Source organism: Taudactylus pleione, unplaced genomic scaffold, assembly GCF_031769625.1.
Source record: "Taudactylus pleione unplaced genomic scaffold, aTauple2 ptg000201l, whole genome shotgun sequence".
NCBI lineage: Eukaryota > Metazoa > Chordata > Amphibia > Anura > Myobatrachidae > Taudactylus > Taudactylus pleione.
Genome location: NW_028284603.1, coordinates 52,004,451 through 52,031,353, shown reverse-complemented (window position 1 = coordinate 52,031,353; position 26,903 = coordinate 52,004,451). Strand labels below are relative to the sequence as shown.

General features: G+C 44.4%; 1 protein-coding gene across 1 annotated transcript in view; it reads left to right on the top strand.

Moving 5' to 3' along the window:
- MERTK (MER proto-oncogene, tyrosine kinase) overlaps positions 1-26,903 on the top strand; it is a 120,289-nt gene that overhangs the window by 76,875 nt on the left and 16,511 nt on the right. The window contains exons 9-17 of the mRNA XM_088477379.1: positions 347-497; positions 7,029-7,182; positions 12,452-12,540; positions 12,828-12,923; positions 17,637-17,717; positions 19,968-20,060; positions 20,890-21,008; positions 22,426-22,535; positions 23,018-23,177. Of these exons, the coding sequence (XP_088333505.1) occupies positions 347-497; positions 7,029-7,182; positions 12,452-12,540; positions 12,828-12,923; positions 17,637-17,717; positions 19,968-20,060; positions 20,890-21,008; positions 22,426-22,535; positions 23,018-23,177 (1,053 nt within the window). The remainder of the gene's footprint in view (positions 1-346; positions 498-7,028; positions 7,183-12,451; positions 12,541-12,827; positions 12,924-17,636; positions 17,718-19,967; positions 20,061-20,889; positions 21,009-22,425; positions 22,536-23,017; positions 23,178-26,903) is intronic.

The following is a 26,903-nucleotide window of genomic DNA, read 5'->3' as shown; positions in this document are numbered from 1 at the left end:
ATGCAGGCCCGAGGGCAGGCTGGGCTTCGGGGAGTGGAGGTGGAATGGGAGATGATTCTGTCGGCCAGTAGATTACAATGGACGGGGCTACAGAATTCTGTGGTGATGACAGGAAAGAATTTATTTTTTTTCCTGTCAACACAGTATGCATTGCAGCAGGACTTGTGGGCCTATTTTCATGGGGTGGCCTGGAGCTGAAGCTCCACCAGGCCCCATTGTTAATCCGACCCTGCAAATCTGATCTCAGATAATTTCATGGTGATCTTCCTTTCAGGTCAGGAAAATATAATGTTTTAATGATAAAAACTTGCAGTTTTTTTGCTTATTTGTTGCTTTTTTCCCCCAGGAAGTGACATATAGTAGGACTTCCAATTCAACTACAGTGGCTATTCCCATCAAAGCCGCTAATGCCACCTGCACTATATATGTTGCCTGCTACACAGTGGGAGGTGATGGTCCATATAGCCAAGCTGTGCAGCTGATTATTCCAAGTAATGGTGAGAAGCTCCTTATAATCTACTCTACAGATGCTACAGATGCTATGTTTAACAAGGTTTTATTATATGATAATTTGCTTACGGGCAACACTGCTGTATTGGTAATATTTAATTTCTCAAATTTGATATTTCATTTATGGCCCATTGTTGTGATTATTATTTACTTTACTTATAATTAGTTTTCTTTATTATATTACTATTATAGTTAGGAAATTAGGTAACTGCAACTGATACGTTTTATATTAGTCCATTTCAGCATGCGGCAAACATGTTGGGTAATTCAGTTAATATTGATGAGGGGAAGTGTATTTTCTTCTCATTATTATTATTATTATTATTATTTACAGTATTTGGATGCACATTAATTACACTTCACAGTCTAAAACATCTGTTGGATGTAACATTCACAGTAATATGCTCTATGTAGATGTCCATCATAATTTCATCACTGGACATGATCATAATTCATTATACTCTTATAATGCATATTAGACAGTAATATGCTGCATGTATTATATTCTGTGCAAACTCATGTTATAATTGATGAGGCAGATTGCCTAAGCCTGATCTAGCAGCAGGACTAGTGTTTTATAGTAAAATTAATATTTATTCCTAATACAGTAATCATTATAATTGTCAGTGGTACCTTGATTCTCTAGGTGCCTAGAGGCATTAGTGTGTGGCATAATGTGTAATGGGCATTACTGTGTGGCATAATGTGCCTTCTTGCGCGCACTGTCCCTGCAATTTTATGGCACACCTCTCAGATGTAACAGTACACGTCCACTTTACCGCTGCGCTCATAGGTGCTACATTCACAATCTCCCTGAAATTATTTTTCAAGTTAGGCAAATATGTTCTATTCCCAGATCTGAATCATGCCCTTATTTATAATGGGGGCAGGTGGTGTGGTGCACACAAGCTCCTCAGCCAAGGGCCTATACCGATAACTCTGCACATACTTACCTTTTGGCCAGTGCCAGTTTCCTGGAGGAAATTTGCATGCAGACTCTAGCACAGTGCGAGAATCTTCTCAGCACATGGGTCAGGACAAGTGTGGGCCTGCATGGAGACTTCACATGTGCTCAGAGCTGTGGCTCCAGGCCCCATTTGAAAATAGGCTCATAGGAGACTGACAGCGTTGAAAGGAAAACCTTTTTCCTGTCACCTCACACTGCTGCCGCCGAACGCTTAAGTAATTCAGTCAATTCAGTATATGATGCCCTGGTGCTTTCCAAAATGAAACAGTTAATATATACAGGGACGGGCACAATGTAGAAAAAGTACTTGTCACCACATATTTATTTCTATATTGTGCCAGTCCCCAGAGTACGCCTCTCTCTGCTTTTACATACATACATAATGTATGTGTGTGTGCATATACTGTATATGTACAGGTATACATTTATAAGCTTGCATATGCATCGCACTGCGCGTGCGCAAACTAGTCAGTGTGACCGGGTAAGGGTGCGCAGACTACACGCAGTGTGTACGCAGACCCTTCCAATATTGATTGACAGGTAGTGCCATTTGTGGGTGGTGACGGGGGTGGGACGTTGGGTGCACACAATAGGCCCTTTTTTAAATTTCAGCTTCAGGCCCATGTGGACCTTAATCTACCATGGGACAGGCTCCAGCTCTGTCCGCGGCCAGGAATCCAGTCTCCCCTGTGCCTCTGGATCACTGAGCAGTGAGTTAAGGTTCTTCAGCTCTGATGTCCAGCCCCAGATATTCAACATGTGTACAATGTGTTGATGATTTTACTGCATAGTGCATATACTGTTGGGGGTACATTTACTAAAGTGAGAGTTTTTAGAATTTTAGAAGTGAGTTTTAAAAGAGATGTTGCCCATAGCAGGGCTGAAACTAGGATTTTTGTCACCCGGGGCAAGACAGTAATTTGGTGCCCCCCCTGGTAATTCCCCCATAGTAATACCTCCTTCAGCAGTGCCCCCTGTGGTAATGCTCCTGTAGTAGTGCCCATATGGTAATGCCCCTGTAGTAGTGCCCATAAAGTAATGCCCCTGTAGTAGGCCCCATATGGTAATGCCCCTGTACTAGTGCCCATATGGTAATGCCCCTGTAGTGCCCATAAAGTAATGCCCCTGTAGTAGTGCCCATATGGTAATGCCCCTGTAGTGCCCATAAAGTAATGCCCCTGTAGTAGTGCCCATATGGTAATGCCCCTGTAGTAGTGCCCCCATTGTAATGCCCCTGTAGTAGTGCCCATATTGTAATGCCCCTGTAGTAGTGCCCATATGTTAATGCCCCGGTAGTAGTGCCCATATGGTAATGCTCATGTAGTGCCCATATGGTAATGCCCCTGTAGTAGTGCCCATTTGGTAATGCCCCTGTAGTAGTGCCCATTTGGTAATACCCCTGTAGTGCCCATAAAGTAATGCCCCTGTAGTAGTGCCCATATGGTAATGCCCCTGTAGTGCCCATAAAGTAATGCCCCTGTAGTAGTGCCCATAAAGTAATGCCCCTGTAGTAGTGCCCCCATTGTAATGCCCCTGTAGTAGTGCCCATATTGTAATGCCCCTGTAGTAGTGCCCATATTGTAATGCCCCTGTAGTAGTGCCCATATGTTAATGCCCCGGTAGTAGTGCCCATATGGTAATGCTCATGTAGTGCCCATATGGTAATGCCCCTGTAGTAGTGCCCATTTGGTAATGCCCCTGTAGTAGTGCCCATTTGGTAATACCCCTGTAGTGCCGCTTACAGAAAAAATATAAAAATATTACTTACCTTAAACCCCGCTCCGCCGTCCGGTCCGGCCGGCTGCTCCTCGGAACTATGGGAGAGACGTCATGATGTCTCTCAATAATGCCCGTGGGGAGAGCCGGAAGCTGGAGTTCATGAGAGAACTGCAGGGAAGGAGCCTGGCGCCCTCTGGTAATAAAATCTCAGCGGGTGTCCGGCTTGGAGCCTCCCTGCGGCTCCGGACTGGAGGACACTGGCAGCAGGTGCAGCGGCACACCCAGTGCACGTGCACCTCCCCCCCTACTTGCGGCCCTGCCCATAGCAACCAATCAGATTCTACTTAACATTTAACTAGCACCTTCTAGAAGATAATCTGATTGGTTGCAATGGGCAACATCTCTTCTAAAACTCACTTCTAAAAATTCTCACTTTAGTAAATTTACCCCTAAATGTATACATGCCCATTCATATTTTCATAGCCTATTTGACCAGATGCCTTGCATAGTATGTTATAGGTTTGTGGTCTGGGTGTGCATACCAGTTAAAAGTAAAGGCACCTGTACATGTAGCTTACTGTTACACTAGGAACATCCCATCAATTATTTAGACTTTTAGGTATTATGTTAATGTACAGCTCATTTGAGCCCATCTATGTATTATGTAAATAATACTGAAAGCTAATTTTTAGTTCATACAAGGATGTTGTCACACATCAGGGTCTGAGTCCCCATTACCAGGTCTGGATGTGTTAATCCTCAGAAGGGTGACCCCAATTTATTTATATGCACAAACTTAAAACATAGACTGCTTGTGTTTAGTATCAACATTATGTGCCCCTCTCAATCAGGCCGTCTATGTTTTCCAACAGATTATATAATGTACACCATTTTAAACTACTCTCTATTGACCTTTTAAGGATAAAGCTTCTTTTAGCCCAGGGATGGGGAACCTCAGGCCCGGGGGCCGTATAAGGCCCCTGGAATCATTTGGTCTGGCCCTCAGAGCTTTTTTCTGCTAGCCTCATCTGCTAGCAGGTGCCTAGAATGGCACCCTGCAGCCAGCATCTATGTAGCAGTGCCACCTGGAGCGTCCGTAGGATGCTTCAGACGGTTACACCACTGCCCATAAAGCATCCTCTGGATGCTCCAGGCATTGCTGTAATCACCAGCGATTGTGGTATCGCCTCCGTGTGACATCACACGGAGGGGTGTGGCCTGCATCGGGCCCACGAATAAGTTTATATATATCAAAACAGTCCTCGGCAGAAAAAAGGTTCCCCACCCCTGTTTTAGCCCTACCATGCCTTGCCCTTATTCCTTCCACAGTGTTTCTGTTATATTTAAACAAGACATCTTTACTTATTTTTTAAACTTTATTTTATTAATTGAGCAAGTTATAGATTTCAGTAAAAGAATCAATAGTGCATTTCCTGGGACGTAGCCGACATCCGGGGCAGGTGGCAGACAGTGCTTCTCCAGGGACGTAGCCGAGATCAGTGCAGGCGGCAGACGGTGTATCTCCAGGGATGTAGCCGAGGTTGGGACAGGCGGCAGACAGTGTGCATCTCCAGGGTCTTAGGGCAGGCAGTGAATTACACTTAAGATTCAATTCCAAACTCGCATTGATTTTCTACGTGAAATTCTCATTTGTTCGTGCTCACCCCCCTAAAGGTTTGAAACGAGAGGGAAAATTCTTTATTTTAAGGTAAAAATGTCATGTAGAACCCCCCCCCCCCCCCCCCCAATGACTTTTTAGGCAGTTGGAAGTTTTCAATTAGCTTCACAGGGCCAATAATTACATGTCATTATCGTGGTAAAAAAATGGCCTCAAATTAGCCCAAAATCAACTTGTTTTTGTTAGTTTAGGTATTCCAAATTTAATTAAAGTTTTTTTTTTTTAAATTAAAAATAATTGCTTTTTTAATTTTTATAAATTTGTTTGAAAAAATTTAAAGTGGCCTCAAATTGCCAAAAAAAAAAAAAATCTCCTTTCTTTAACTGTTTAATTCGTTTGTGATTAAACGAAAAAAGTTTGCTTTTTATTTATTTATTTTTTAAATGCACAAAACAGCCATTTGACACTGGGGCTGATATATCAAACTGCATTTCGCATAAAAAATGTGATTGACTTCTTTATCACATAATACGTAAATGTGATAATGTAGAATCAGTCATATGTGTTAAGCAGGAAATTAAAGGTTTTTCGTGAAAGATGACTGAGATAATTTTCTTTTTCTTGAAGATCAAATAATCTCTGTCTTGCAAACAAAAATAGAAGAAATGCGATATTTTCTAATGTATCATTCACATTTCGCAAACATTAATCAGATTTTCTTGCTCCTGTCTATCGCATGATGGAGTAGAAATAGCTTTCTCATAAGAAGAAGGTTTAGGAGAGAGGGATATTAGAGCCCACCCATGTATGAGAAGACCTCCCATGTTTTCCAGGGCATGTAGTTGCCGGTCACAATCCCGACAGCTGAATGCTGGCGTCGGATTATAGGCGTCGAAATATCAAAACTTTTCATAATCCTGACAAACGGAATCCAGGACGACGCGTGCCCGAACAAGGTAAGTCCGAGGCACCCATCCTGTTAGCCGCGGGGGGGGAAGGTTAGGTTTAGGGCAGTTATCGGGGTTAGCGTTACGTTTTTAGGGGGGTGGTTATGGATAGGCACCCATAGGGGGGAGGTTAGCATACTTACCTGCGTCTGTCAGGATTTTCATCCTATCGGGCAGCCACTGTCAGGATTTGAACCGGTGTTTTCCAGCTCCTCCTATTCCTTGGCCTACTTGTTACTAGTGAGCAGGAGCCTTCGTCACAGTTCACTTCAATTGAACCTTTAACTATAACTACTTATTTGATATGTGTAAGCAAATAGATCAACAATATGATATATTTTAATTGATTAATTAACCTAAGCTTCTCTTCCCCCTCCACGGAGCGACTACATGAGGGAATTGTTTGTGGTTTTGATGAATGCGCATGCTCTGCTTCTTTCCCGGCACATGCGCAATGCTGCAGATTCCAGCGTGTTGGCCAACAAATTTGCGAAAATTATAAATAACATCACTTCTCTAAACTAGATTTGCTACCCACAGTGGTTTTCGAAATGCGATATTGCTAGTAACTCTCTTGTTACATTCCACCGATAAAAAAAATTTACGCATTGCAAAACTCCGCTATAATAGGAGTATTGTTTTTGCAAAAATAATACATAGACTGCACTTTTTAAAAACCTCCAGTACTTTAATTATGCCCACTAACAGCCTTCTATATGACTCTGCTAACGAAGTTGTCTCCTTTTTGGGATCTCCTCTTTCATGCACTTCTCCCAGGTCACATATTGTAGAAAAATTGCACACACTAGCGGCAATTACCGCGAATAGGCATTTGTAATTGGGTCTCGCATTTCTCGGGAGTGTGCATTCATGCAATGTTTGAGAGTTTCATGAAACAAAACTCGCTTTTACCTAGAGATGTTACAGATCTCCAGTCACTTAAGATTGGCTATACGATTTATATGGGGTCGAAACGTCGATTTGTGATACTTACCCTGATGAATTAATAAAGACTTAATTTTACTGATACTGGTGAGTGCTTTCTTTTGGCCCAAGTGACCATAACTTTATATATATATATATATATACATACAGTATATATAGGCAGTGGAAAGCCGCGGCACTCACAGGTCTTGTTTGATCACAAAAAATGCAGGTGGCTCTACACCAATAATCCCTCTTGTCAACGTTTCAGCTTTAATAACTGTCATCAGGATTAAAGTTATTAAACCTGAAACGTTGACAACGCTTTACTATTTGTTTTCAGGTTCGGTTGCATCTGCAACATCGTCAACTCTGGCATCAGGAAATGGCAGCCCCTACTTGATATTGCTTGGCTTTATCTGCAGCTTAATGATCCTTCTACTGATCATTTATGGCTCCGTTATGTTCCTTAGAAGGAAGAAAGAGGTAGAATTTGGGTAAGTCTGACCACTTAAATGACAATAATTTTGTTTTCAAAGTGATCATCAAAATTTGTTGATTTTATTTTCTTATATTTTTTATAAGATTTTCTTATTTAAATTTATTTAACTATTTTAGCACCCTCCTCCCCCTCCAGTGTCCAAAAATCCCCATTGAAGTATTGCACCTTCCACACTCTGAATGACTATAAAATTTTGATATTAATCCCTCTCCCTCACACACACACACCCCACTGACAATACAGCTTCCCGGAGCCATTAACCCTTTTCCTTCCACCTAATGCAGAGCATGTCTCGGGGTGGGGCTGATGTGTCAGTAGCTGATCTTTGCAGTCACTAAGATCAGCCTAATAGTGCTCACAGGGCATTCGCTGAACATGGCGCCAGTTCCCGCAGTCAACCTCCATAAACTTTCAGTTTTTGGAGCTTGATGAATGAAGGTTCCCATATTAGTATATGGAGACTGCAGACTATATCGGGACCGCAGGGTAATCAGGAGCTATCCGTGATATCTCTTGCAATAATTACTAATGTTATGAATAGCCCCGTTACTTTAGTTAAACAAAAGTAGGTGAAAATTAATATTTTTACCTACTTTAAGGAATGATGAACAGACCCTTATTACCTGAGTGATCCGACCCACCCAGCAATTGCAGAAAATGTTTTAAATACTATCCCTGACTGTCACAGTGAGTATTTCCATGGGTACTGTTTTCACCTGGTTGAGAACCAATGTCTTATAATGAATTTTCATTAACAGTTGAAAACACATTAGCTGGCACTAATATATAATGAAAATATAGTTTATAGATATTTTAATATTGTATGGTATGCTAATGTACTACGTATATTTTTTTGAATAGTTATATTTAATACTAAATTACAGGTTTGTTTTGTTGAAAGAGGAGTGCGCTACTGCGCAGACTCCAGTCTTCCTGTTCTCCAGGGAGGCTCCATGCCCTGTCCCAAGATGGTTTCCAAGCTCACTACTGAGCATGTGCAGGGGCCATCTTGTTTTTACTATGTAGAGTGACATGGTGGGAGAAAGAAGTCTCCTACCTAGCTCCTATGAGAGATCTGGTTAATACCTGCAACACTACCTGTCTGCAGCATACACTTACCAGCTGGTGAGATGTATAGAACCCCGCTCCACTCCATTACCAGTGTGTATGTAACAGTGAGTATGGCTGAACCTGATATCCTTCAATAAACCAACACCACTGGTTAAGTAACTGGACTGTTCATAGTTTGAGTCATCCGCTGGTGTGTGCCTATACAACTCTGCAATAACAACACCTGCACACATAATTTACAACAGCTTTTAGAATCCTGAGAGTAGTATGTTTTTGCAGAAATATAATGGGAGGATGTCACTGTAATTCACAAATTCAAGCATTTTCTAATAACTGAAAGTGACTTTCTGAGTATTGGAAATACTGGCTGAATGATGTGATTGGGTATGGGAGACCGGCAGTCGGGATGTGGGCCGTCAAAAGACAGACAGCGGCATCCCGATGCTCAGAATCCTCACAGGGGCTACGTATGTATTCTAACCCTCCCCCCTTCACCCCCTAACCCTCCCTTCCTGCATCCTAACCCTCCCTGTACCCTAACCCTCCCTGTTAGTGCCTAAACCTAACCCTCCTTGTTAGTGTCTAAATTGAACCCTCTCCCTTAGTGCCTAACCCTAAACTCCCCCCGGGGGTGCCTAAACCTAACTCCACCTGTCCTCAGCCTAACCCTAACCTCCCCCCTCCCACAGCCTAACCTTAACCACTCCGTGGTGCCTAAACCTAATCCACTACAACCCCCCCCCCACGCGGCTAGCCGCTAACCCGGCCCGCTGTACTTGCGGTCGGGATGCTGACTGTCAAGATTCCAATGACGGCATCTGAACTGATGTCAGGATTCCGGCGCTGGTGTTCTGGTAATGGGTCGGGATTCCGGTGCCACTGACATCCAGTGCATCCCACTATTTTTAGCCTAACCTAATAACACTGTATAAAATTACATAATGATTGTTAATCTAAAGTATGAAAACAACCATCTGGTGAGGAAAAACTTCTTTTGAAAGCAAGTGAAGTGCAATTGCAGACAATAGATGCAGCTTTACTGCTGTTATTTTTGTGATTCACACCCTGATGCATCACTAATAGAAGAACGGAACCTTGAATTTAAACATTGTGTCATAGAAATACCAGGGAAATGAAGCAAGTAGAAAGAATGTTATTATGTTTCTGTCATCTCAGGCACATACATGATATCAGGAGTTAGAGGGAGGCCCGGCGACAGGGGGGGACAAAGGGGACACCCATACCGGATCAGAGGGGCCCCGACGATCAGGAACAGAATGAATGTAGCAGCAGCACCTATAAAAACATTTTAAACAGCTGCTACTCAGCTGGCTGTGTAACACGCGTAATGATAGGGCCGGCCCTGCCTGGAAGGAGGAGCCCTGCTGCCACAGAGATAAAAGTGTTCTGGGCCCAAGATTTCTGTTGCTGGCCCTGGTTAAAGGGTGTGTCATAGAGGAGGCGGCACATCCTGCTGTGTGTCTCCCTGCTAAGCATGAACCTTGTTGGGTGATTGTGTAAATAAGGGTGTACTGCTATCAGCATGGGGACTCTCTCTATCTGGGTCTTCCCATTATCTCTATACCAGAGCTCAAAATATCTCACCTCTCCATCAAAGAATATTATTAAAACATTGGATTAGAGTTCTGTATATAAAAGTTACATTATTTTGGGAAATTTTACATTTATTTGGCATTGGATTAATATTTATGAATTGTATTTAGACTGATTTTATGACGCACAATAATAATAGCACACATGTACTAAGTCTTGGAGAGAGATATAAAGTATCAAGCAATCAGCTGCTAACTATCATTGTACAGGCTGCGTTTGAAAAATTACAGGAGCTGATTGGTTGGTACGATATCTCCATCCACTTTATCTCTCTCCAAGGCTTTGTACATCTACCCCATAATAATTAAAGTCATTTTAATATCATTATGAATACACTTATACAATTATCCCATTAAAAGCTAATCTATTCATGTCTTTAAAGTATACCTGTTGCCTAATCTCAGTTCGCTGGACCAATATTCCTAAATTGGGAATTATTGGTTGAAGCGAGACAATTTCCTTCCTGATTTACAGTATGTCTCCACTAACCCACTGCCTGACACACTGACATTGCATTTAGGTGCAAAAATGACACTGAGCCACAGCAAGCAATTAGCTTTTATCAGTCCAGTGCAAAATTGACAATGAAATCAGGAGTCTGATTGGTTGCTATAATATAGTGCAGCAAAATACAATGTTAGTTATACCCCTTTTACACCAGAGCTAAACCACAGTTTATTGCAGGGTTAACCCGGGTAGCTCTTTGGTTTAAAAGGGTAAGGGGTTGGATTGCCGGGTCGAGTGACCCGGCAATCCATCCCAGGTAAATCGCAGGGTTTAACACGGGAATAACCCATGAAACCCTGCAGTGTGAGCGGTGCGCTCCGGATCACGATGACCTGGAGCGCACCGCATGCCGGCCAATTGGTCCGGCTTCAGTGGCACTTGGGGATGACGTCATCTCCAAGCGTCCAGTTCAACGCCGGAAAAGCCGGGTCAATGCAGACCCGGCTCCGGTGTGAACGGCGCCAACTCAAGAATATCCTGGGTCAGCGCCGGGGAAATTCCGGGTCTGATCCGGGTTGGAACTGTTCTGTATTAATGAGCCCTAATAACTCGATTTTTATGGAAACATTGCAGCGTCCAGCAGGTAGCCTGTAAATGATATTGTTTAATAAATAATCATATTCCTTGTGCTACTATAACTAGTGTGTGTGTATTATTGTACCGCGGAAGATACAGTATAAAAGATCTTTGCGGCAGTCCCTCTTTTTTGATTGTAATAGTAGTCTCCGTAGTGGTTTCTAATACACGCCCCTCCCAGCTCTACATCTATCCAGATATTTGAAATAACCAAATCTGCTCCATTTTTTGCTTTGCTATTATCTGTAAATAGTGCCTTAAATAGAATGGGAATGCCTGGGGAAATGTGAGAAAATGGAAAAGTGTAAGTAACAAGCCTTCTGGATCATTCTAGTTCCTACAACAATAGTCTACAATACAACAATATGCTCATCCCGTAACACATCCTAAGAGGCATACAGTTTAAAAGAGAAATGTTATCATTTACCATAACCACCTCCACAATGTATATTGACATAGCAATTAATGAGCTGCTCCCACTTCTTATCTGAGATATTCTAATTAATTGACTAAACACATTTTCTGTCATGCTGGGTACACACCTAAAAGATAATGTATATCTGCAGATCGAGTGATTTGCACATATATCTGTAGATGATCGTTGTTCATAAAAACTGAACAACCATCATCTGTCATCTGGCCATGGGTCGCACTGGCCGGGGGTTGCGTCACACCCCCCTCCCCGCGGCCTCTGCTACAAGTATATAGGCAGTAGGCAGACTGCCCATACACACAGCGCGATGGACCGCCCCGCGGCCTCTGCTTCAACCGCCAGCACACACCACATGCTGGACAGATATATCTGCAGATATATCTGCCATCGGCTGTGCAGCATAGCCGACACTATATGCCTGTGAACGACGTCGTTCACAGACATTCCGCTGGTACACACTGGCCAACAGGCACACGATCAATCGATCTGCCAATATATCTGCCAGTGTGTACCCAGCTTTAGAGTAAAAAGTGTGACCTACAGTATAGTATACATTAGATATGGAACAGATTGTACAGTAAGTGTGACAGCATCTGTAACTTAAGTTTATACTGTCCCTAACATATACTTGATTGTTATTAGGGATGTGCAGGCTCGGATATGTTAGAATTTTCCCGCCAAGTTCGGATTTTTCCCGCCAAAAATTGGGTCTCAGAAAGAGGCAAAACGTCATCTTTCATGGACAAACATCATCATTCCTGGAAGTCCAAGAATGATGATGTTTGTCCATAAAGATGACGTTTTGCCTCTTTCTGAGACCCGATTTTCTTCCAGGAATGATGATGTTTGTCCATGAAAGATGACGTTTTGCCTCTTTCTGAGACCCGGTTTTTGGCGGGAAAAATCAGAACTTGACGGGAAAATTCAAACCTATCCGAGCCTGCACATCTCTAATTGTTATATGGCCAGACACTGTCCTAGCATCTCCTCACAACTGCATTTATGGAATGTCAGCGTTTCTGCATGATTTCCACCTGTCATTGTTTCCATTTTATTTATCTAGACATGCTTTTGTCAATTCGGATGATTCAGACTTCATAGTAAATTACAAAGCAAAGAGATCCTACAACAGGAAAGCAATTGAAGTGACATGTAAGTTGGTTCCACCTCATTGAATTTTAACAATTACAGATAAAATGTGGAATTTATTTTATATGTACCTGTGTTGTACTGTACCTTAGTTGGTGTAAACAGCTTTGTCTGGATTTAATTATAAAATGCAATCATATGAATAAAGATTGCCACTTATTGGGCACAGGTTGCATAACATTTCTTATACAGTTGTTTATGTGTTAGGTTATCTTAATGTCATGTCATGTATTATATTATTAGAATTTTAAAAAAGCACATTTAAGACTTTTTTTGTATTTATTTCATAGTGAGTACTTTAGGGATCAGCCAGGATCTGCAGCAGAAACTGGAAGATGTGATGGTTGAAAGGAGCCTGTTGACTCTAGGGAAGGTGTTGGGAGAGGGTAAGAAATGTAACTTTATTACCAGAAGAGCTTGTTCATCATATTGTGAATTTTATGAGAAAGGTAAAAATGTAAATGAACCACCATTATATATACAATAATATGCATGTATTGCCTTCCCCTCCCTGTGACCCGCCAGTCACATTACAGTCAGTTACCCAATCCTCGCCACTTGTCAGCTTCCTACCTAGTTTGCTAGTTTATTGCTCTGTCTTCTTCCCACAATATATTAGCTTACATTACTTTACCTATGATATGTCAAGTTTCATTGTTACTTTGTATATTCTCTGCTGTGGAATTTGTGTGGCCCCTTAAAAATAAAGGATGCTAATAATAAATTGTACATATTTGGACAGAGAAGTCTGAATATTTGATTGACAGGTGACAAAATTGACAAGCATGTGTAGACGGACCTCATGTTAAACATAATATATGGAACCCTCTTGGCCCTGGCCTGGCTGTTTGGTGTCAACATATGTTGAAATCAAATGTCATATATTTATTAAATCAAATTCCATTGTTCCAAACGCTTCTCTGCTTTAGTCTGGGAATGTCATGCGTATTATTACTATACTATGTCAGTATCTTTGTTGCCTATATGGAATTCTTACTTTGTACAGTGCTGCAGAATGTGTTGGCCAGGGACAGTTGTGTCTTACCATACAGCTGCCCTGAGGCACAGAGACTACACAGGGCACATTTCCTTACTTTATTAAGTCTTTTCCTCTTCCCTCAGACCAACAAACTACTGTAGTTGCCTGATTTCCAATATTGTGCATAGATTTGTGTGTCTGTAATTACCTAGTCCGTTCTAGAGACATGGTGGAACTCGCCCCACCCCATTCTCAGCGCTTTCTTAATAAAGGGACAGCGCGCACAAAAAAAGGCGTGGTCTCAAACAAAAGGGGCGTGGTCACACAATAGTATCCCCAATTCAAATTACGCCACACAGTAGCACAATATTATTCACAATACACCGCACATAGTGCCCCTAATTCACATTACACCACATAGTAGTGTCCCTTATTCATGTTACGACACACAGTAGTGCCCCTTTTACACAATGCCCACATTAGTGCCCCTTATACACAATGCCCACAGTAGTAGTGTCCCTAATACATATAATGCCCACAGTAGTAGTGCCCTTATACAATGCCCATAGCAGTAGTGCCCCTCACACATAATGCCCACAGCAGTAGTGGCTCTTATGCAATGCTCATTGTAGTGGTGCCCCTTATTCAGAGTCCACAGTAGTGGTGCCCCCAGTAATGGTGCCCCTTATGCAGTGCCCCCAGGACTGATGCGCCTTATGCGGTGCCCCCAGGAGAGGTGCCCCCATTAGTAGAACCCCCAGTGGTAGTGCCCCCTGTAGTAGTGCCCCCTGTATTAATGTCCCTAGTACTAATGCCCCCTAGTGCCCCCAGTATTAATGCCCTCTGTAGTAGTGCCTCCAGTAGTAATACCCGCTGTAGTAATGCCCCTTGTAGAAGTGCCGCCAGTACTAGTGCCCCTTTCAAAAAAAAACAGTAACACGCAATACTTACCTTAAGCCCCGCTCCAGTGTCCGCTGCAGTCCGACTGGCTGCTCTTGTGCCCTGCCATAGTGCCCACCAGGGCCGGATTTTCTGCTATCAATCCTAGGCGCTCGCCTAGGGCCCGGCGGGACCCAAGGGGCCCGTGGACGGGCCCCTTTGCCTGAAGAAATCCCCTGATTATAGCACTCCCAGAGGAGCACTGCGCGAGACTTCTCTGGGAGTGGAGGCGGGACCACGTGACGTCATGACGTCACGGGGTCCCGCCTCCACTCCCAGAGAGTCCCGCGCGGCTGTCGGTGCTCTCTGGGAGAGAGAGCTTGTTGTGTGTCCGTGGCCGCTTGCCGCCGCACGCGACATGAGGGAAGGTTGTGCAGGACCCGCCGCCCTGTCCCTCATCCAGCTAGCCCCGCCGTGACCCGTCCCAGCAGCCAGGCTTCCAGGCACTCCGCCTCCCACCAGCAGCAGTGCTGCACCCAAGGCCAGGCAGGTAGGGACCTGTATTACCCTGATAAGCTGCCATATACACACTAATATATATATATATATATATATATATTAGTGTATGTGTGTGTATATATATATATATGTATATATATGTATGTGTATGTATATATATGTATATATGTATGTATATATATATATATATTTATATACTGTATATGTATATATCTATGTATATATCTATGTATCTATGTATATATCTATGTATGTATCTATGTATATATATATATATATGTATGTATCTTTATGTATCTATATATATATATATATATATATATATATATACAGACGGATGGTGCAGCACTCCATGGGGTAGATGTACGAAGCTCAGAAGCGGTATCAGCTGATACCGCTTCTCCCCGATGTATGATCGGGGGTCTGGGCGGTAATTGACAGGGGCGCTATGCGCCCCTGTAATTATCGGCGCTACTATCTACAAGATAGCAGCGCCGATAGCCTGGGCTATGTACGAACGGTCATAACGTCTGACCGTTCGGCCGGCTGTAGTTGTCGTTATCGACAGCTACAGCCTGGCGCTAGCCTATCCCCACAGCAGGGACAGCGCTGTCCCTGCTGCGGCGGCTGCCGGCTCCAGGCTCCACGCGGGGATCTCGCGATACTTGCGAGATCCCGCGCATGCTCAGCGGAGCCGGCCAGGAAGAGACAGCGCATCAGCACTAGGCTAATGCGCTGTTGTCTCTAGCGGGTAGCGCCGGAGGGGGGAGTTAACATCTCATCGGTAGTGCTTCCTGCTTCGCCTCGGTAAAGAGGCGATGCGGGTAGCGTTATAGCGGCACGGTAAGTGCCGCTATAATACATCTACCCCCATGTGCTTAATAAAATCCATTAAGCGCATGGAGTGCTGCACCATCCGTCTGTATTTGTGAGTAACATGTGCGGTCACCGTGCCACTTAGGTGTTCATTCAGGAGAGCTGGACCACACGACTGTATATATATATATGTAAATATGCATCCATCTCAATGGGAATAATTATATATATATATATATATATATATATTTTTTTTTTTCTCATCTAGTGACATTGTAAAAACTGTGCATATATCCAGTAGTTGTCACTAGGTCAAGACTTGACCTATTGACACCTACTGGATATATGCACAGTTTTTACAATGTCACAGGATTATATATATATGTATATATATATATATGTGTGTGTGTATGTATATATATATATATATATATATATAAATAAACACACACACATATTATATATGCACATTCTTTTTGCACTGTGTTTTCATTTTCCATTTTAAAGTTTTAAGCTTTAAAAAGTTGAATATAAGGAGGAAAAACAAAAAAATTATGTAAGGGCATCAGGAACTCACATAGGGGGGAATTAAATTCAACGCGATGTTGAATAGCTGTGGGAGGGAGCTCCTGCAGCTGTTCAATTCACCGCGCTGTTTGGGCGCGCTAAGGATTTCTTCTCGCACCCTCCTGGGGATGCGAGGAGAAATCCAACCAAAGTGTTTTTCTGCTTAGCGCTGCGCTAACAGCCGCGCGCCCGGCACTTTGGTCAGAGAATGCCGTTAACGTGCCTTAACGCCCTTGTTAAGGAGCAATAAGTGCGATAACCGGCATTCTCCGACCACACAGCGCACTGAATTGAATGGCTCAGGGAGCTCGCTCCCGGCGCTATTCAAGTCACGTTGAAATTAATTCCCCCCATATAGTGCTATGGATTGTTTGAGAGAGGGGGGGCCCCAAACTAGTATTTTGCCTAGGGCCCCATGAGGTCTAAATCCGGCTCTGGTGCCCACTGCGGGAGCCGGAGCTAAGGAGTGAACTCCAGCCTCCGGCTGCCGCTGTAGTGAAGGAACTGGGTGCTCAGTGGTAACAAAATCTCAGCGGCGCCGGTTAAGGTGGCGGAGGGTTTTGGAAGAGGAAGGATGGTAAGAAGTGGTGCAACCAGATGTAGGGTATTGCCTAATATCATTACCATATACGTGCACTATCGCTCCAACATGACTCTATCTCCGACCACACACACTGAATAAATATGCAAATGTGCTGCTCTTTCTCCATTTTTGCTATAGACCCCATTATGCACTTGCTCACCTATTTCAAAGAAAAAAGAAAAAGCTAGTTCTCCTCTGCAGTTCCCCAATCTGGAACTGGGAAATCTTTCTCTTCCTTTGAAACGGCTGAGCAAGCTATCCACCATTTACAGTAAGTGATTTTTTCCCCTTCATCAGATAGAGGAACTGCAAAGGAAATCTTACTAAAATGTTTAATATCTTGCTCCACCATTTCAGAGAAAGAGTAAATACACACAGCTATACAAAAATAAAGTAACGCATTCCCCTCAACATATCCCGATTTATAGCGGGACAGTTCCAATTTTTGGGCTATGTCCTTATCTCTCAAGATTGCAGTGTCCTGATTGATCCAGGATTTGTATGTCCCACCCTGCATAATATAGCAGCAGTGACCTGGTGGCACGGCCCAGTCCAACGGAAGCCCCTGTGACATGTGACCTTTCAAATGTGCGATTGCATTTTATACAGATTCCCACCTATGGAAATGTTGGGAGATATAAGTACAGGCATAGGGGAGCAGGTGGATTTTAGTGCAAAGTACTGTATGTGGATTTTGAATATAAGATTTAAATGAATCTGTCACCAGCAATAATGTATATTTTTTCGTCTGCTTAGGTGAATTTGGATCGGTAATGGAGGGTGAACTGCACTATCCTGATAACACAACTCAGAGTGTAGCTGTGAAAACCATGAAGTGTAAGAAAATATGTTTGTTATTGTCGGAAAGGACACAGTGGGCGAGATGTAATAGGGTCCGAGTTTTATGTGTGAGACAAACTTGGACCTTCTCGCACATTTAAAGGTTGGAGTTTGTCTCACAAGTCTCCAAATGTAATAATAGCCTGCAAACTTGTGAGAACGAGGTTATTACATTATGTGAGTCCAGGTGAGTTTTCTCCTATGAAAACTCTGACCTTTTAATGAGACTAGCCACTAGCTGAGGCATTACACCCCCACTAGAAAGAGTCAGGTGCTGGTTATGGAAAATACAGAGGACCAGGGCCGTAGCTAGGGTAGTGCGGCCGGTGCCATCGCACAGGGCACCACAGGTCAGGGGGCGCTATTTGGGCCTGTCAAATTTCTGTTTATTATCGTTCTTGCTTGTAGCTTCCTCTTATTTCTTCCCCAGCATCTCCTGGCCTCTCCTATCTCTTCCCTGGCCCTTCCACATGAAGCCATGGCCCTTTTTTGGGTGCATTATCTCCCTTTGAAAAATGAGGGGGGCACCAATGCTCTTTCTGGCACAGGGCACCAAAAAGTCTAGTTACGGCTCTGCAGAGGACCACTACTCACTTTGTCCCTTGTATTTCCACAACCAAGACCGGCTCAGCAGAGCCTTGTGCTGGTTCATAAAATACAGGGGGACCCTACATATTTCTCCCCAGTATTTTAAGAACCAGGACAGGTTGGTTATGCTTGTGGGGGGAACGCATGTCTTTTATTTTTTTACATTTTTTTTTTCTGTTTCTCATGGATCTGTGTATCTTTCTGTGTAACTCGGACCTGCTCAGGCTAGACTTGCTATGCTGAAGCAGGTCTGGTTTTTTTTTTTCAAGTTAACAGAAGTAATATTGAACGAGTTAAACACTCGCACTCTATTACATTGCCCGAGTTGTATGCTCGCAATGGCAAAACATCCGAATGTGTGTTTTGCCATTGCGAGTTGCAGAGGTGCGAGTTTGCATGTTCTCACACTTTATTACATAGGGTGAGTTCCGAAAATGTGCAAGTATAGCTCTATACTTGCACTTATTCAAAACTCACACCCTAAATCTCGCCCAGGGAGTCTTTTCTATACAGATGTCATATTGGGTCATTAAAACAATCTTAAATATAATTGTGGTTAAATATGAAATATGTAGCAAAATCATTTTGAAATATAATAAAGATACACATCAAAATATGAACACCAAAAAATATTACAAAATATTAAAATCAAACCAAATAGTCAGCATTAAACAATCAGGTGAAAAAATAAATAAATATATATATATATATATATATATATATATATATATATATATATAAAAGTCCACATCTAGCCTCCTGGCGCGTTAATCAGCCCTTCTAGTCGCACCATGCGCCATGCCGTGGCTCGGTAGCGCTGACCGTCTTTTTGTGCGTCTTTTTACCTTCAAATGCGTCTTATCCACACAAGCAGCTTCTGCTGATTACAATTATGTGCAGCATGCCTATATTCTGTGTCTGACTGTGGGTGTATCTGCATGCTAAACACTACACTACAGTGTTACAGCCGCTGACACTGTAATGTAGCATTTCGCATGCAGATACACCCGCATTCGCACAGAGAACATAGGAATGCTGCATATCATTTTAATCAGCAGAAGCTGCTTGTGTGTCCTAGTCGCATCGTCGTGCGATTAAGATGCATTTGAAGGTAAGAAGAAGCACAGAAAGACGCTTAACGCCACCGAGTCACACTGAGCTCCCGCGTTGTGTGGTGCGACTTATAGCGCATGGAGGACAGATGTATGTGGGCACATCTCTGTGTGTTTGTGTGTGTGTGTATATATATATATATATATATATATATATAGCGCGATGCAAATCAGCGGCACTCAGTGGACTTGTAAGAGGCAGCAGAAGGAACTGTTCATCACAACAGCTTTAGGTCAAAGTTTCAGAATTAAATTTTTCGTGCCGGATAAAAACAGCTGTGTGTGTAATATATTTATATATAATTATATAATTATTATTTTTCTTTTTTATATTTATTTATCTTCATTTTAAAGGTATTTCTTGAACTTTACTTGTTGGCTTATAATTATTGACTTCAACCATTTGTTGCTTACTTTACATTCTTTAGTCTTATGCGATTGGATTGTCAATTATCTCCTTAGTAAATTTTTTGCAGAAGTCTGTTTTTCCTTTGTTTTAGCATTATAATAATGTGTGTGTGTATATATATATGTGTGTTTCTTTCAGTGGACAACTTCTCACAAAGGGAAATAGAAGAATTCCTAAGCGAGGCGGCCTGTATGAAAGACTTCAACCATCCAAATGTTATTAAGTTGCTTGGTAAGATTCATGGATAACCCATTGTATACAAATCTTTGTTTAATGCTGACCACATACCCTCGGGTTATGAGTAATTTTATGACACCAAAAGTAGTGCGATGTCTGAAAGTAATGAGATCACAATAGATTGGGAGATTATTGGGCATATTGGCAGAAAAGGTTTCAGGATGAATACAAGATGCTACTAGTGATCAGAGGATGAGATTATTGCCCAACTTCACAACGAAGCCTCTGATGTTATATTGGCAGTGATGTGGCCCTGTCATACATGTATGGTCAAATTGGTATTGGCCTATGTTTCCTAGCTGTAAAAAGTCAGATAAACCTGGGTCAATGTGAGTCACTTGGTGAGTTATGCCGGGTACACACTGGCAGATATATTGGCCAATCAATTGATCGGCCAGCATATATCGTGTGGCCGTCAGCCTGCCAGTGTGTACCGGCGATATGTCTGTGAATGACGTCATCCACCTACATTTCGCGTCGGCTGTACTGCACAGCCGATGGCAGATATATCTGTCCATCGTGCTGTGTGTACGGGTGATCAACCGGCGCAACCCCCGGCAAGATGGTAGATGTTGTTTGTTTAGTGTGTATGAACAACCATTATCTGCAGATTACTCAATCTGCAGATACAGTATATCTGCTAGGTGTGTACCCAGCTTAAGTCATTTTCACCCCCAAGACACATTTAGATAAATCAAGCATAATATTTGATATCGACCTGTAACTGTCCTATAAACAGATCATACCGGTAGTGTTTACTCTTCACATTCTGTCCTAGTAAAGGTATCCTCTTCACAGGTCATGATATGTGTTTCTCTTCCAGGTGTTTGCCTAGAAGTAGGCCCCAGAAGAATCCCAAAGCCCATGGTCATATTACCATTCATGAAGTACGGAGACCTGCACAGTTTTCTTCTCTCCTCCAGAATTGGCTCTGGCCCTCAGGCAAGTTGCCCAGATGGCTTGTTTGTTGTTTCTGGTCAATACATGCGTGTACATAGAGTAAGTCTGATCACATGTGGTTTGTTGTTAGCATAAAGATATGTAAAATGGTAACTAAATGTAAAAAGTGTGCAACTAGCTGTTTTTGTCCAAGTTCTGAATTCCCCAATGATTTTGTGGTGGAAGGTTTTTTTTTTCTTTTTAAAAAAAAGCAGATGATGTATCAAGCCTTAGAGAGAGATAAAGCGAAGTACAGTTGTGTCCTCATAAACCTAGCCTCAAATACGCCATGCGATGCGAAACACCTTCTGTGAGTGGGCAGTGCCAAGGGCCGTAGTGTTGCAACTTTTTTTTTCAATCTGTTCCAGAGATGCCATGTTGCTGTTTTAACGCACAGCAATTTAGTCTGAAATATGTACAAAGTCATGGACGAAGCACAAAGGAACATGGCATTAAAAAAAAGCAGCGGCCGCTGCATCATAGCACTTCGTATACAGTCTCACATGCACACAGATATACAAGTGTTGCATATCAAATTACTCAGTGCAATCTGTTAAACTGTTTTCTCGCATCGCATTGTGATTAAATCACATTTTTGGGGGGTAAAAGAAGACGCTCAGTGCAAGAGTCGCACAGGAGCTGGCAGTCTGAGAAAGGTTATTCAACGTGACTGCAGCAATAGTGTATGAGGACACAGCTGTAGTTCTCCAAAGCAACCAATCATCTTCTGTCATTTCAAATGCTGTTAGAAGCTGATTGGATGCCTTGGGCAACTTCTCCAATTTATCGCTCTCCAAAGCATGAAACATCTCCCCCTAAGTGAGTTACTCTAGCTGCCTGGGGAGAATTGCGAGGATTAGGCCATCAGGGGGTAAATTTACTAAGTGTCGATTCTCAGTTCCATTCTATTTTGTGGTGACAATCAGGTGTATTTACTAAAGGTGACTCAAAATCCCCAGAATTAGACTTCACACACAAATAGAACTTCAAATAGGCAATCAGTACTTCTCCACAGCCATCAATAGTAAAAGCTCGTTTACTAACAGTCGATTTAAAAATCAACCAAAAATTGTCACAAAATCGACCCAAAATCAACACAAAAATCGACAATTTCAATAGAACCATCAGAAATAGTTCTATTTGATTTTAAATCATGTAAAATTGTCTGAAAACTCAATATGATGGTAAAGCAACATGGGAGAGAAGCATGTGGGGCACTCTGGCCGTATAAAACAGGCATTTAAAGGCTCAGCAAAGAATTTAAAAAAATCGTGTATTTGCAAATTAGCACTGGGAAGGGACTCAAAACAAGTTCATTTAACTAAAAACTGTAATTTGAGTATAAATCATCTGATTGCTATAACAGTCCATAGAATTAGCTTGCATGGCTAACTTTCTGTATGTTGTTGCATGTTTACAGCATGTGCCTCTACAGACGCTGGTGAAGTTTATGATTGACATTGCGACTGGTATGGAGTATCTCAGCAGCAAGAACTTCCTACACAGAGACCTGGCAGCTCGGAACTGCATGTTAGTCTATTGTGCATTCTCTTCAGTCCATTTTTACATTTACTGTAATTAAGCTCATCTATAAAAGACAATACATATAACTGAATTATTCAGATAAATTACCCTTGTTATATCCATCAAGGAGATCTTTGCTAAATATGTACTGTTTTACTTTATTAAATTATCATTCAGAATTATATGTTGGCCTTTTAATATCTCATTGACTATTGTCAGGAAAGCCATTGTCTGTGCTTTAATAACTTCTATGTTGATCTAATAAAGTAAAGAAATATTTTAGCAAGTACAAAAACCAGCAACATATTCCAATAACATGTCAGAAGGCTATTGTGTGGCATCAATATACAGTCTTTTATTTCACTAAGCTATAAATTAGATCATGGAACTCCAATTAATAAAATTGATTGAAACAGTTTCCTATTATCCATGTTGCATCACGTATCTTCCATTTTAAGCTGAACCATTTTTTTCTTCACATGTTCTAGGCTGAGAGATGACATGACTGTATGTGTAGCTGACTTTGGACTGTCCAAAAAAATATATAGTGGTGATTATTACCGTCAAGGACGTATCGCTAAGATGCCTGTGAAATGGATTGCCGTGGAGAGCCTTGCTGATCGCATCTACACCATCAAAAGTGATGTGGTAAGATCAGTGGTCGAAGTGGGAATTATGAAGTGGGGGTATGGAGGTAGGCGTGTATGCAAAAAAATGGGTGTGGCCATGTGTCAGAAGGGCGTGGTCACTCAAAATTGGGTCATGTCAGCATTTCCTTAATGTCTCATGTCACCCCTGCTCCCCTTTCCTTACTTTCCCCCTGCACCAAACATAAACGTTATTTCTCTTTAACCCTGCACTTTTCCAGTGAGACACACAGGTGTGGGGGGTATACAGGGTTGGTGAGGCACACAGAGGTGATGGTGTACACACAGGGGGAGATTGAGGACAGAGCACAGAGGGGGACAGGGAGGGAGGACAGCGCACACAGGGGGACAGGGAGGGAGGGCAGCGCACACAGGGGGACAGGGAGGGAGGACAGAGCACACAGGAGGAGAGTGAGGACAGAGCACACAGGGGGAGAGGGAGGGAGGACAGCGTACACAGGGGGACAGGGAGGGAGGGCAGCGCACACAGGGGGAGAGTGAGGACAGAGCACACGGGGGCAGTGAGGGAGGACAGCGCACACAGGGGGACAGGGAGGGAGGACAGCACACACAGGGGGACAGGGAGGGAGGGCAGCGCACACAGGGGGACAGGGAGGGAGGACAGAGCACACAGGGGGAGAGTGAGGACAGAGCACACAGGGGGGCAGTGAGGGAGGGAGGACAGCGCACACAGGGGGACAGGGAGGGAGGGCAGCGCACACAGGGGGACAGGGAGGGAGGGCAGCGCACACGGGGACAGGGAGGGAGGGCAGTGCACACAGGGGGAGAGTGAGGGAGGGCAGAGCACACAGGGGGAGAGTGAGGACAGAGCACACAGGGGGGCAGTGAGGGAGGGAGGACAGCGCACACAGGGGGACAGGGAGGGAGGACAGCGCACACAGGGGGATAGGGAGGGAGGACAGAGCACACATGGGGATAGGGAGGGAAGACAGAGCACACAGGGGGACAGGGAGGGAGGACAACGCACACAGGGGGACAGGGAGGGAGGACAGCGCACACAGGGGGACAGGGAGGGAGGGCAGCGCACACAGGGGGACAGGGAGGGAGGGCAGCGCACACGGGGACAGGGAGGGAGGGCAGTGCACACAGGGGGAGAGTGAGGGAGGACAGAGCACACAGGGGGAGAGTGAGGACAGAGCACACAGGGGGCAGTGAGGGAGGGAGGACAGCGCACACAGGGGGACAGGGAGGGAGGACAGCGCACACAGGGGGATAGGGAGGGAGGACAGAGCACACATGGGGAAAGGGAGGGAAGACAGAGCACACAGGGGGACAGGGAGGGAGGACAACGCACACAGGGGGACAGGGAGGGAGGACAGCGCACACAGGGGGACAGGGAGGGAGGGCAGCGCACACAGGGGGACAGGGAGAGAGGACAGTACACACAGGGGAACAGGGAGGGAGGACAGAGCACACAGGGGGACAGGGAGGGAGGACAGAGCACACGGGGACAGGGAGGGAGGACAGAGCACACAGGGGGACAGGGAGGGAGGGCAGCACACACGGGGACAGGGAGGGAGGGCATCGCACACAGGGGGAGAGTGAGGGAGGGCAGTGCACACAGGAGACAGGGAGGGAGGACAGCGCACACAGGGGGACAGGGAGGGAGGGCAGCGCACACAGGGGGACAGGGAGGGAGGGCAGCGCACACAGGGGGACAGGGAGGGAGGACAGCGCACACAGGGGGACAGGGAGGGAGGACAGAGCACACAGGGGGACAGGGAGGGAGGGCAGCGCACACAGGGGGACAGGGAGGGCGGGCAGCACACACAGGGGGACAGGGAGGGAGGACAGAGCAGACAGGGGGACAGGGAGGGAGGACAGAGCAGACAGGGGGACAGGGAGGGAGGGCAGCGCACACAGGGGGACAGGGAGGGAAGGCAGCGCACACAGGGGGACAGGGAGGGAGGGCAGCGCACACAGGGGGACAGGGAGGGAGGGCAGCGCACACGGGGGCAGTGAGGGAGGACAGCGCACACAGGGGGACAGGGAGGGAGGGCAGCGCACACAGGGGGACAGGGAGGGAGGACAGAGCACACAGGGGGACAGGGAGGGAGGGCAGCGCACACAGGGGGACAAGGGGGGAGGACAGTACACACAGGGGGACAATGAGGGAGAACTTTAGTTTATATACACAGGGAGGGATGACAGTGTACACATGGGGCCAGTGCAGACATGGGGACAGGGAAGGAGGGCAGTATGTGTACAGTAAGCGATAGGCCAGGATATACATATATATTACTCACCTTTTTTCCTCCTGCTGTGGCTGCTCCAAGTCATTGTTGCGCGGCCCCTCTACATCCTTTGGCTCCTTCTTGTAGTCCTGGCTGAAGTTTCTGTGCTGCACCTGGCGGGTCCCTCTCCTGCTTCTCCACACACGCAGTCACACTGAGTGGCTGAGGCTGTCCCCGGCGCTGTGGTTCTCCTGCTCGACTGTCCCTGCAGGCATTGCATCCCATGTGGTGGCGGCGACGGCAGCAAGAAGTGATGTCACACGTCAATGAGGGGGAAGAGCTGTAGGGGCAGAGCGGAGCTAAAGGCTCTGAACGGATCTTTGCTCATCTGTGTCAGGTGGCGTTGATTGTGGCCTCGACACAGTCCTGAAAACCTGGAAAAAAAAAAGTTCAGTGCTTGAAGTGACGGTATGTCATACCGTTACTTACCGGCACACTTCGAGCACTGGGTAAGATACTAAATTAAGAAATGTTGGGCAACTCGGTGTATGACATAACTTACAATTGTCTTTTGTATGTATGACAAACATTATGTGACCACTAGGTAACTATAACTAAACAAGACACAGAATCCTCCAGCACACTGCAATAGGTCAGCATAAGAGACATGCATCCAGTGGCATCACTTACTGTGAGACACCTGGTGCAGACTACTCCTGGGCAGCTAGTAGTGCGCACGGCGTGCCAGGAAAAAAGGGGCGTGGCTTCACAGCACGAACACCTGGTTAAATCACTACGGGGGTCCAGGAGGTGCAGACTGCCCCCGGGGACCAGTAAGTTCACAGTACCAGCTCCCTGACTGTTTCAGGAGCTGAGTGCTGCATGTAATGCTACAGTGCAGCACCCGACTCCTGTCACTGAGGGGGAGTCGGCACTTTGGGGTCACCCCTCAGCGGGTGACACCCGGGTGTGGCCCGCACCCCCTTGTGACGCCACTGCATGCATCCTACATAATAATGAAATGCAGGGGTCTCAGCTACATATATTTGCAAATGTACAGCCATGACTGTATGATAAGCCACTGTGTCAAGGCGCCTCTGCTCAGGTAGTCCTACATTACATAATAATAGCCATATTTTGTGTCATATATTCATGTATTTATAAGTTGATTCATCTGAAGTCATTCCAAGATCCCCCAATATAGAACTACAAGGATCAGCATTCCCTAGAGTTGTTGGCTGTCTCTCCCATCTCTCTCGTAGAGCTGTGAAAATAGTGTCTGGTTGACCAAGGAAGGAAGAGGTTGTTCTCAAGTACCTTCAACGTGTCATGGATTTCCTACTGTGGGAATTGATGGGATAAGTAGTGAAAGTCAAGAATAATTAATCTCTGCATTATTAAGACAATTAAAATATATGACTTGATAAGAGAATTTGAGATCCATAATTGAGGAAACTTGGTCTAAACATTTAAGGTAATGACACACCAGTGCTTTGTGGATTAGCATGCCCTAATTGAATGACCTATAAAGT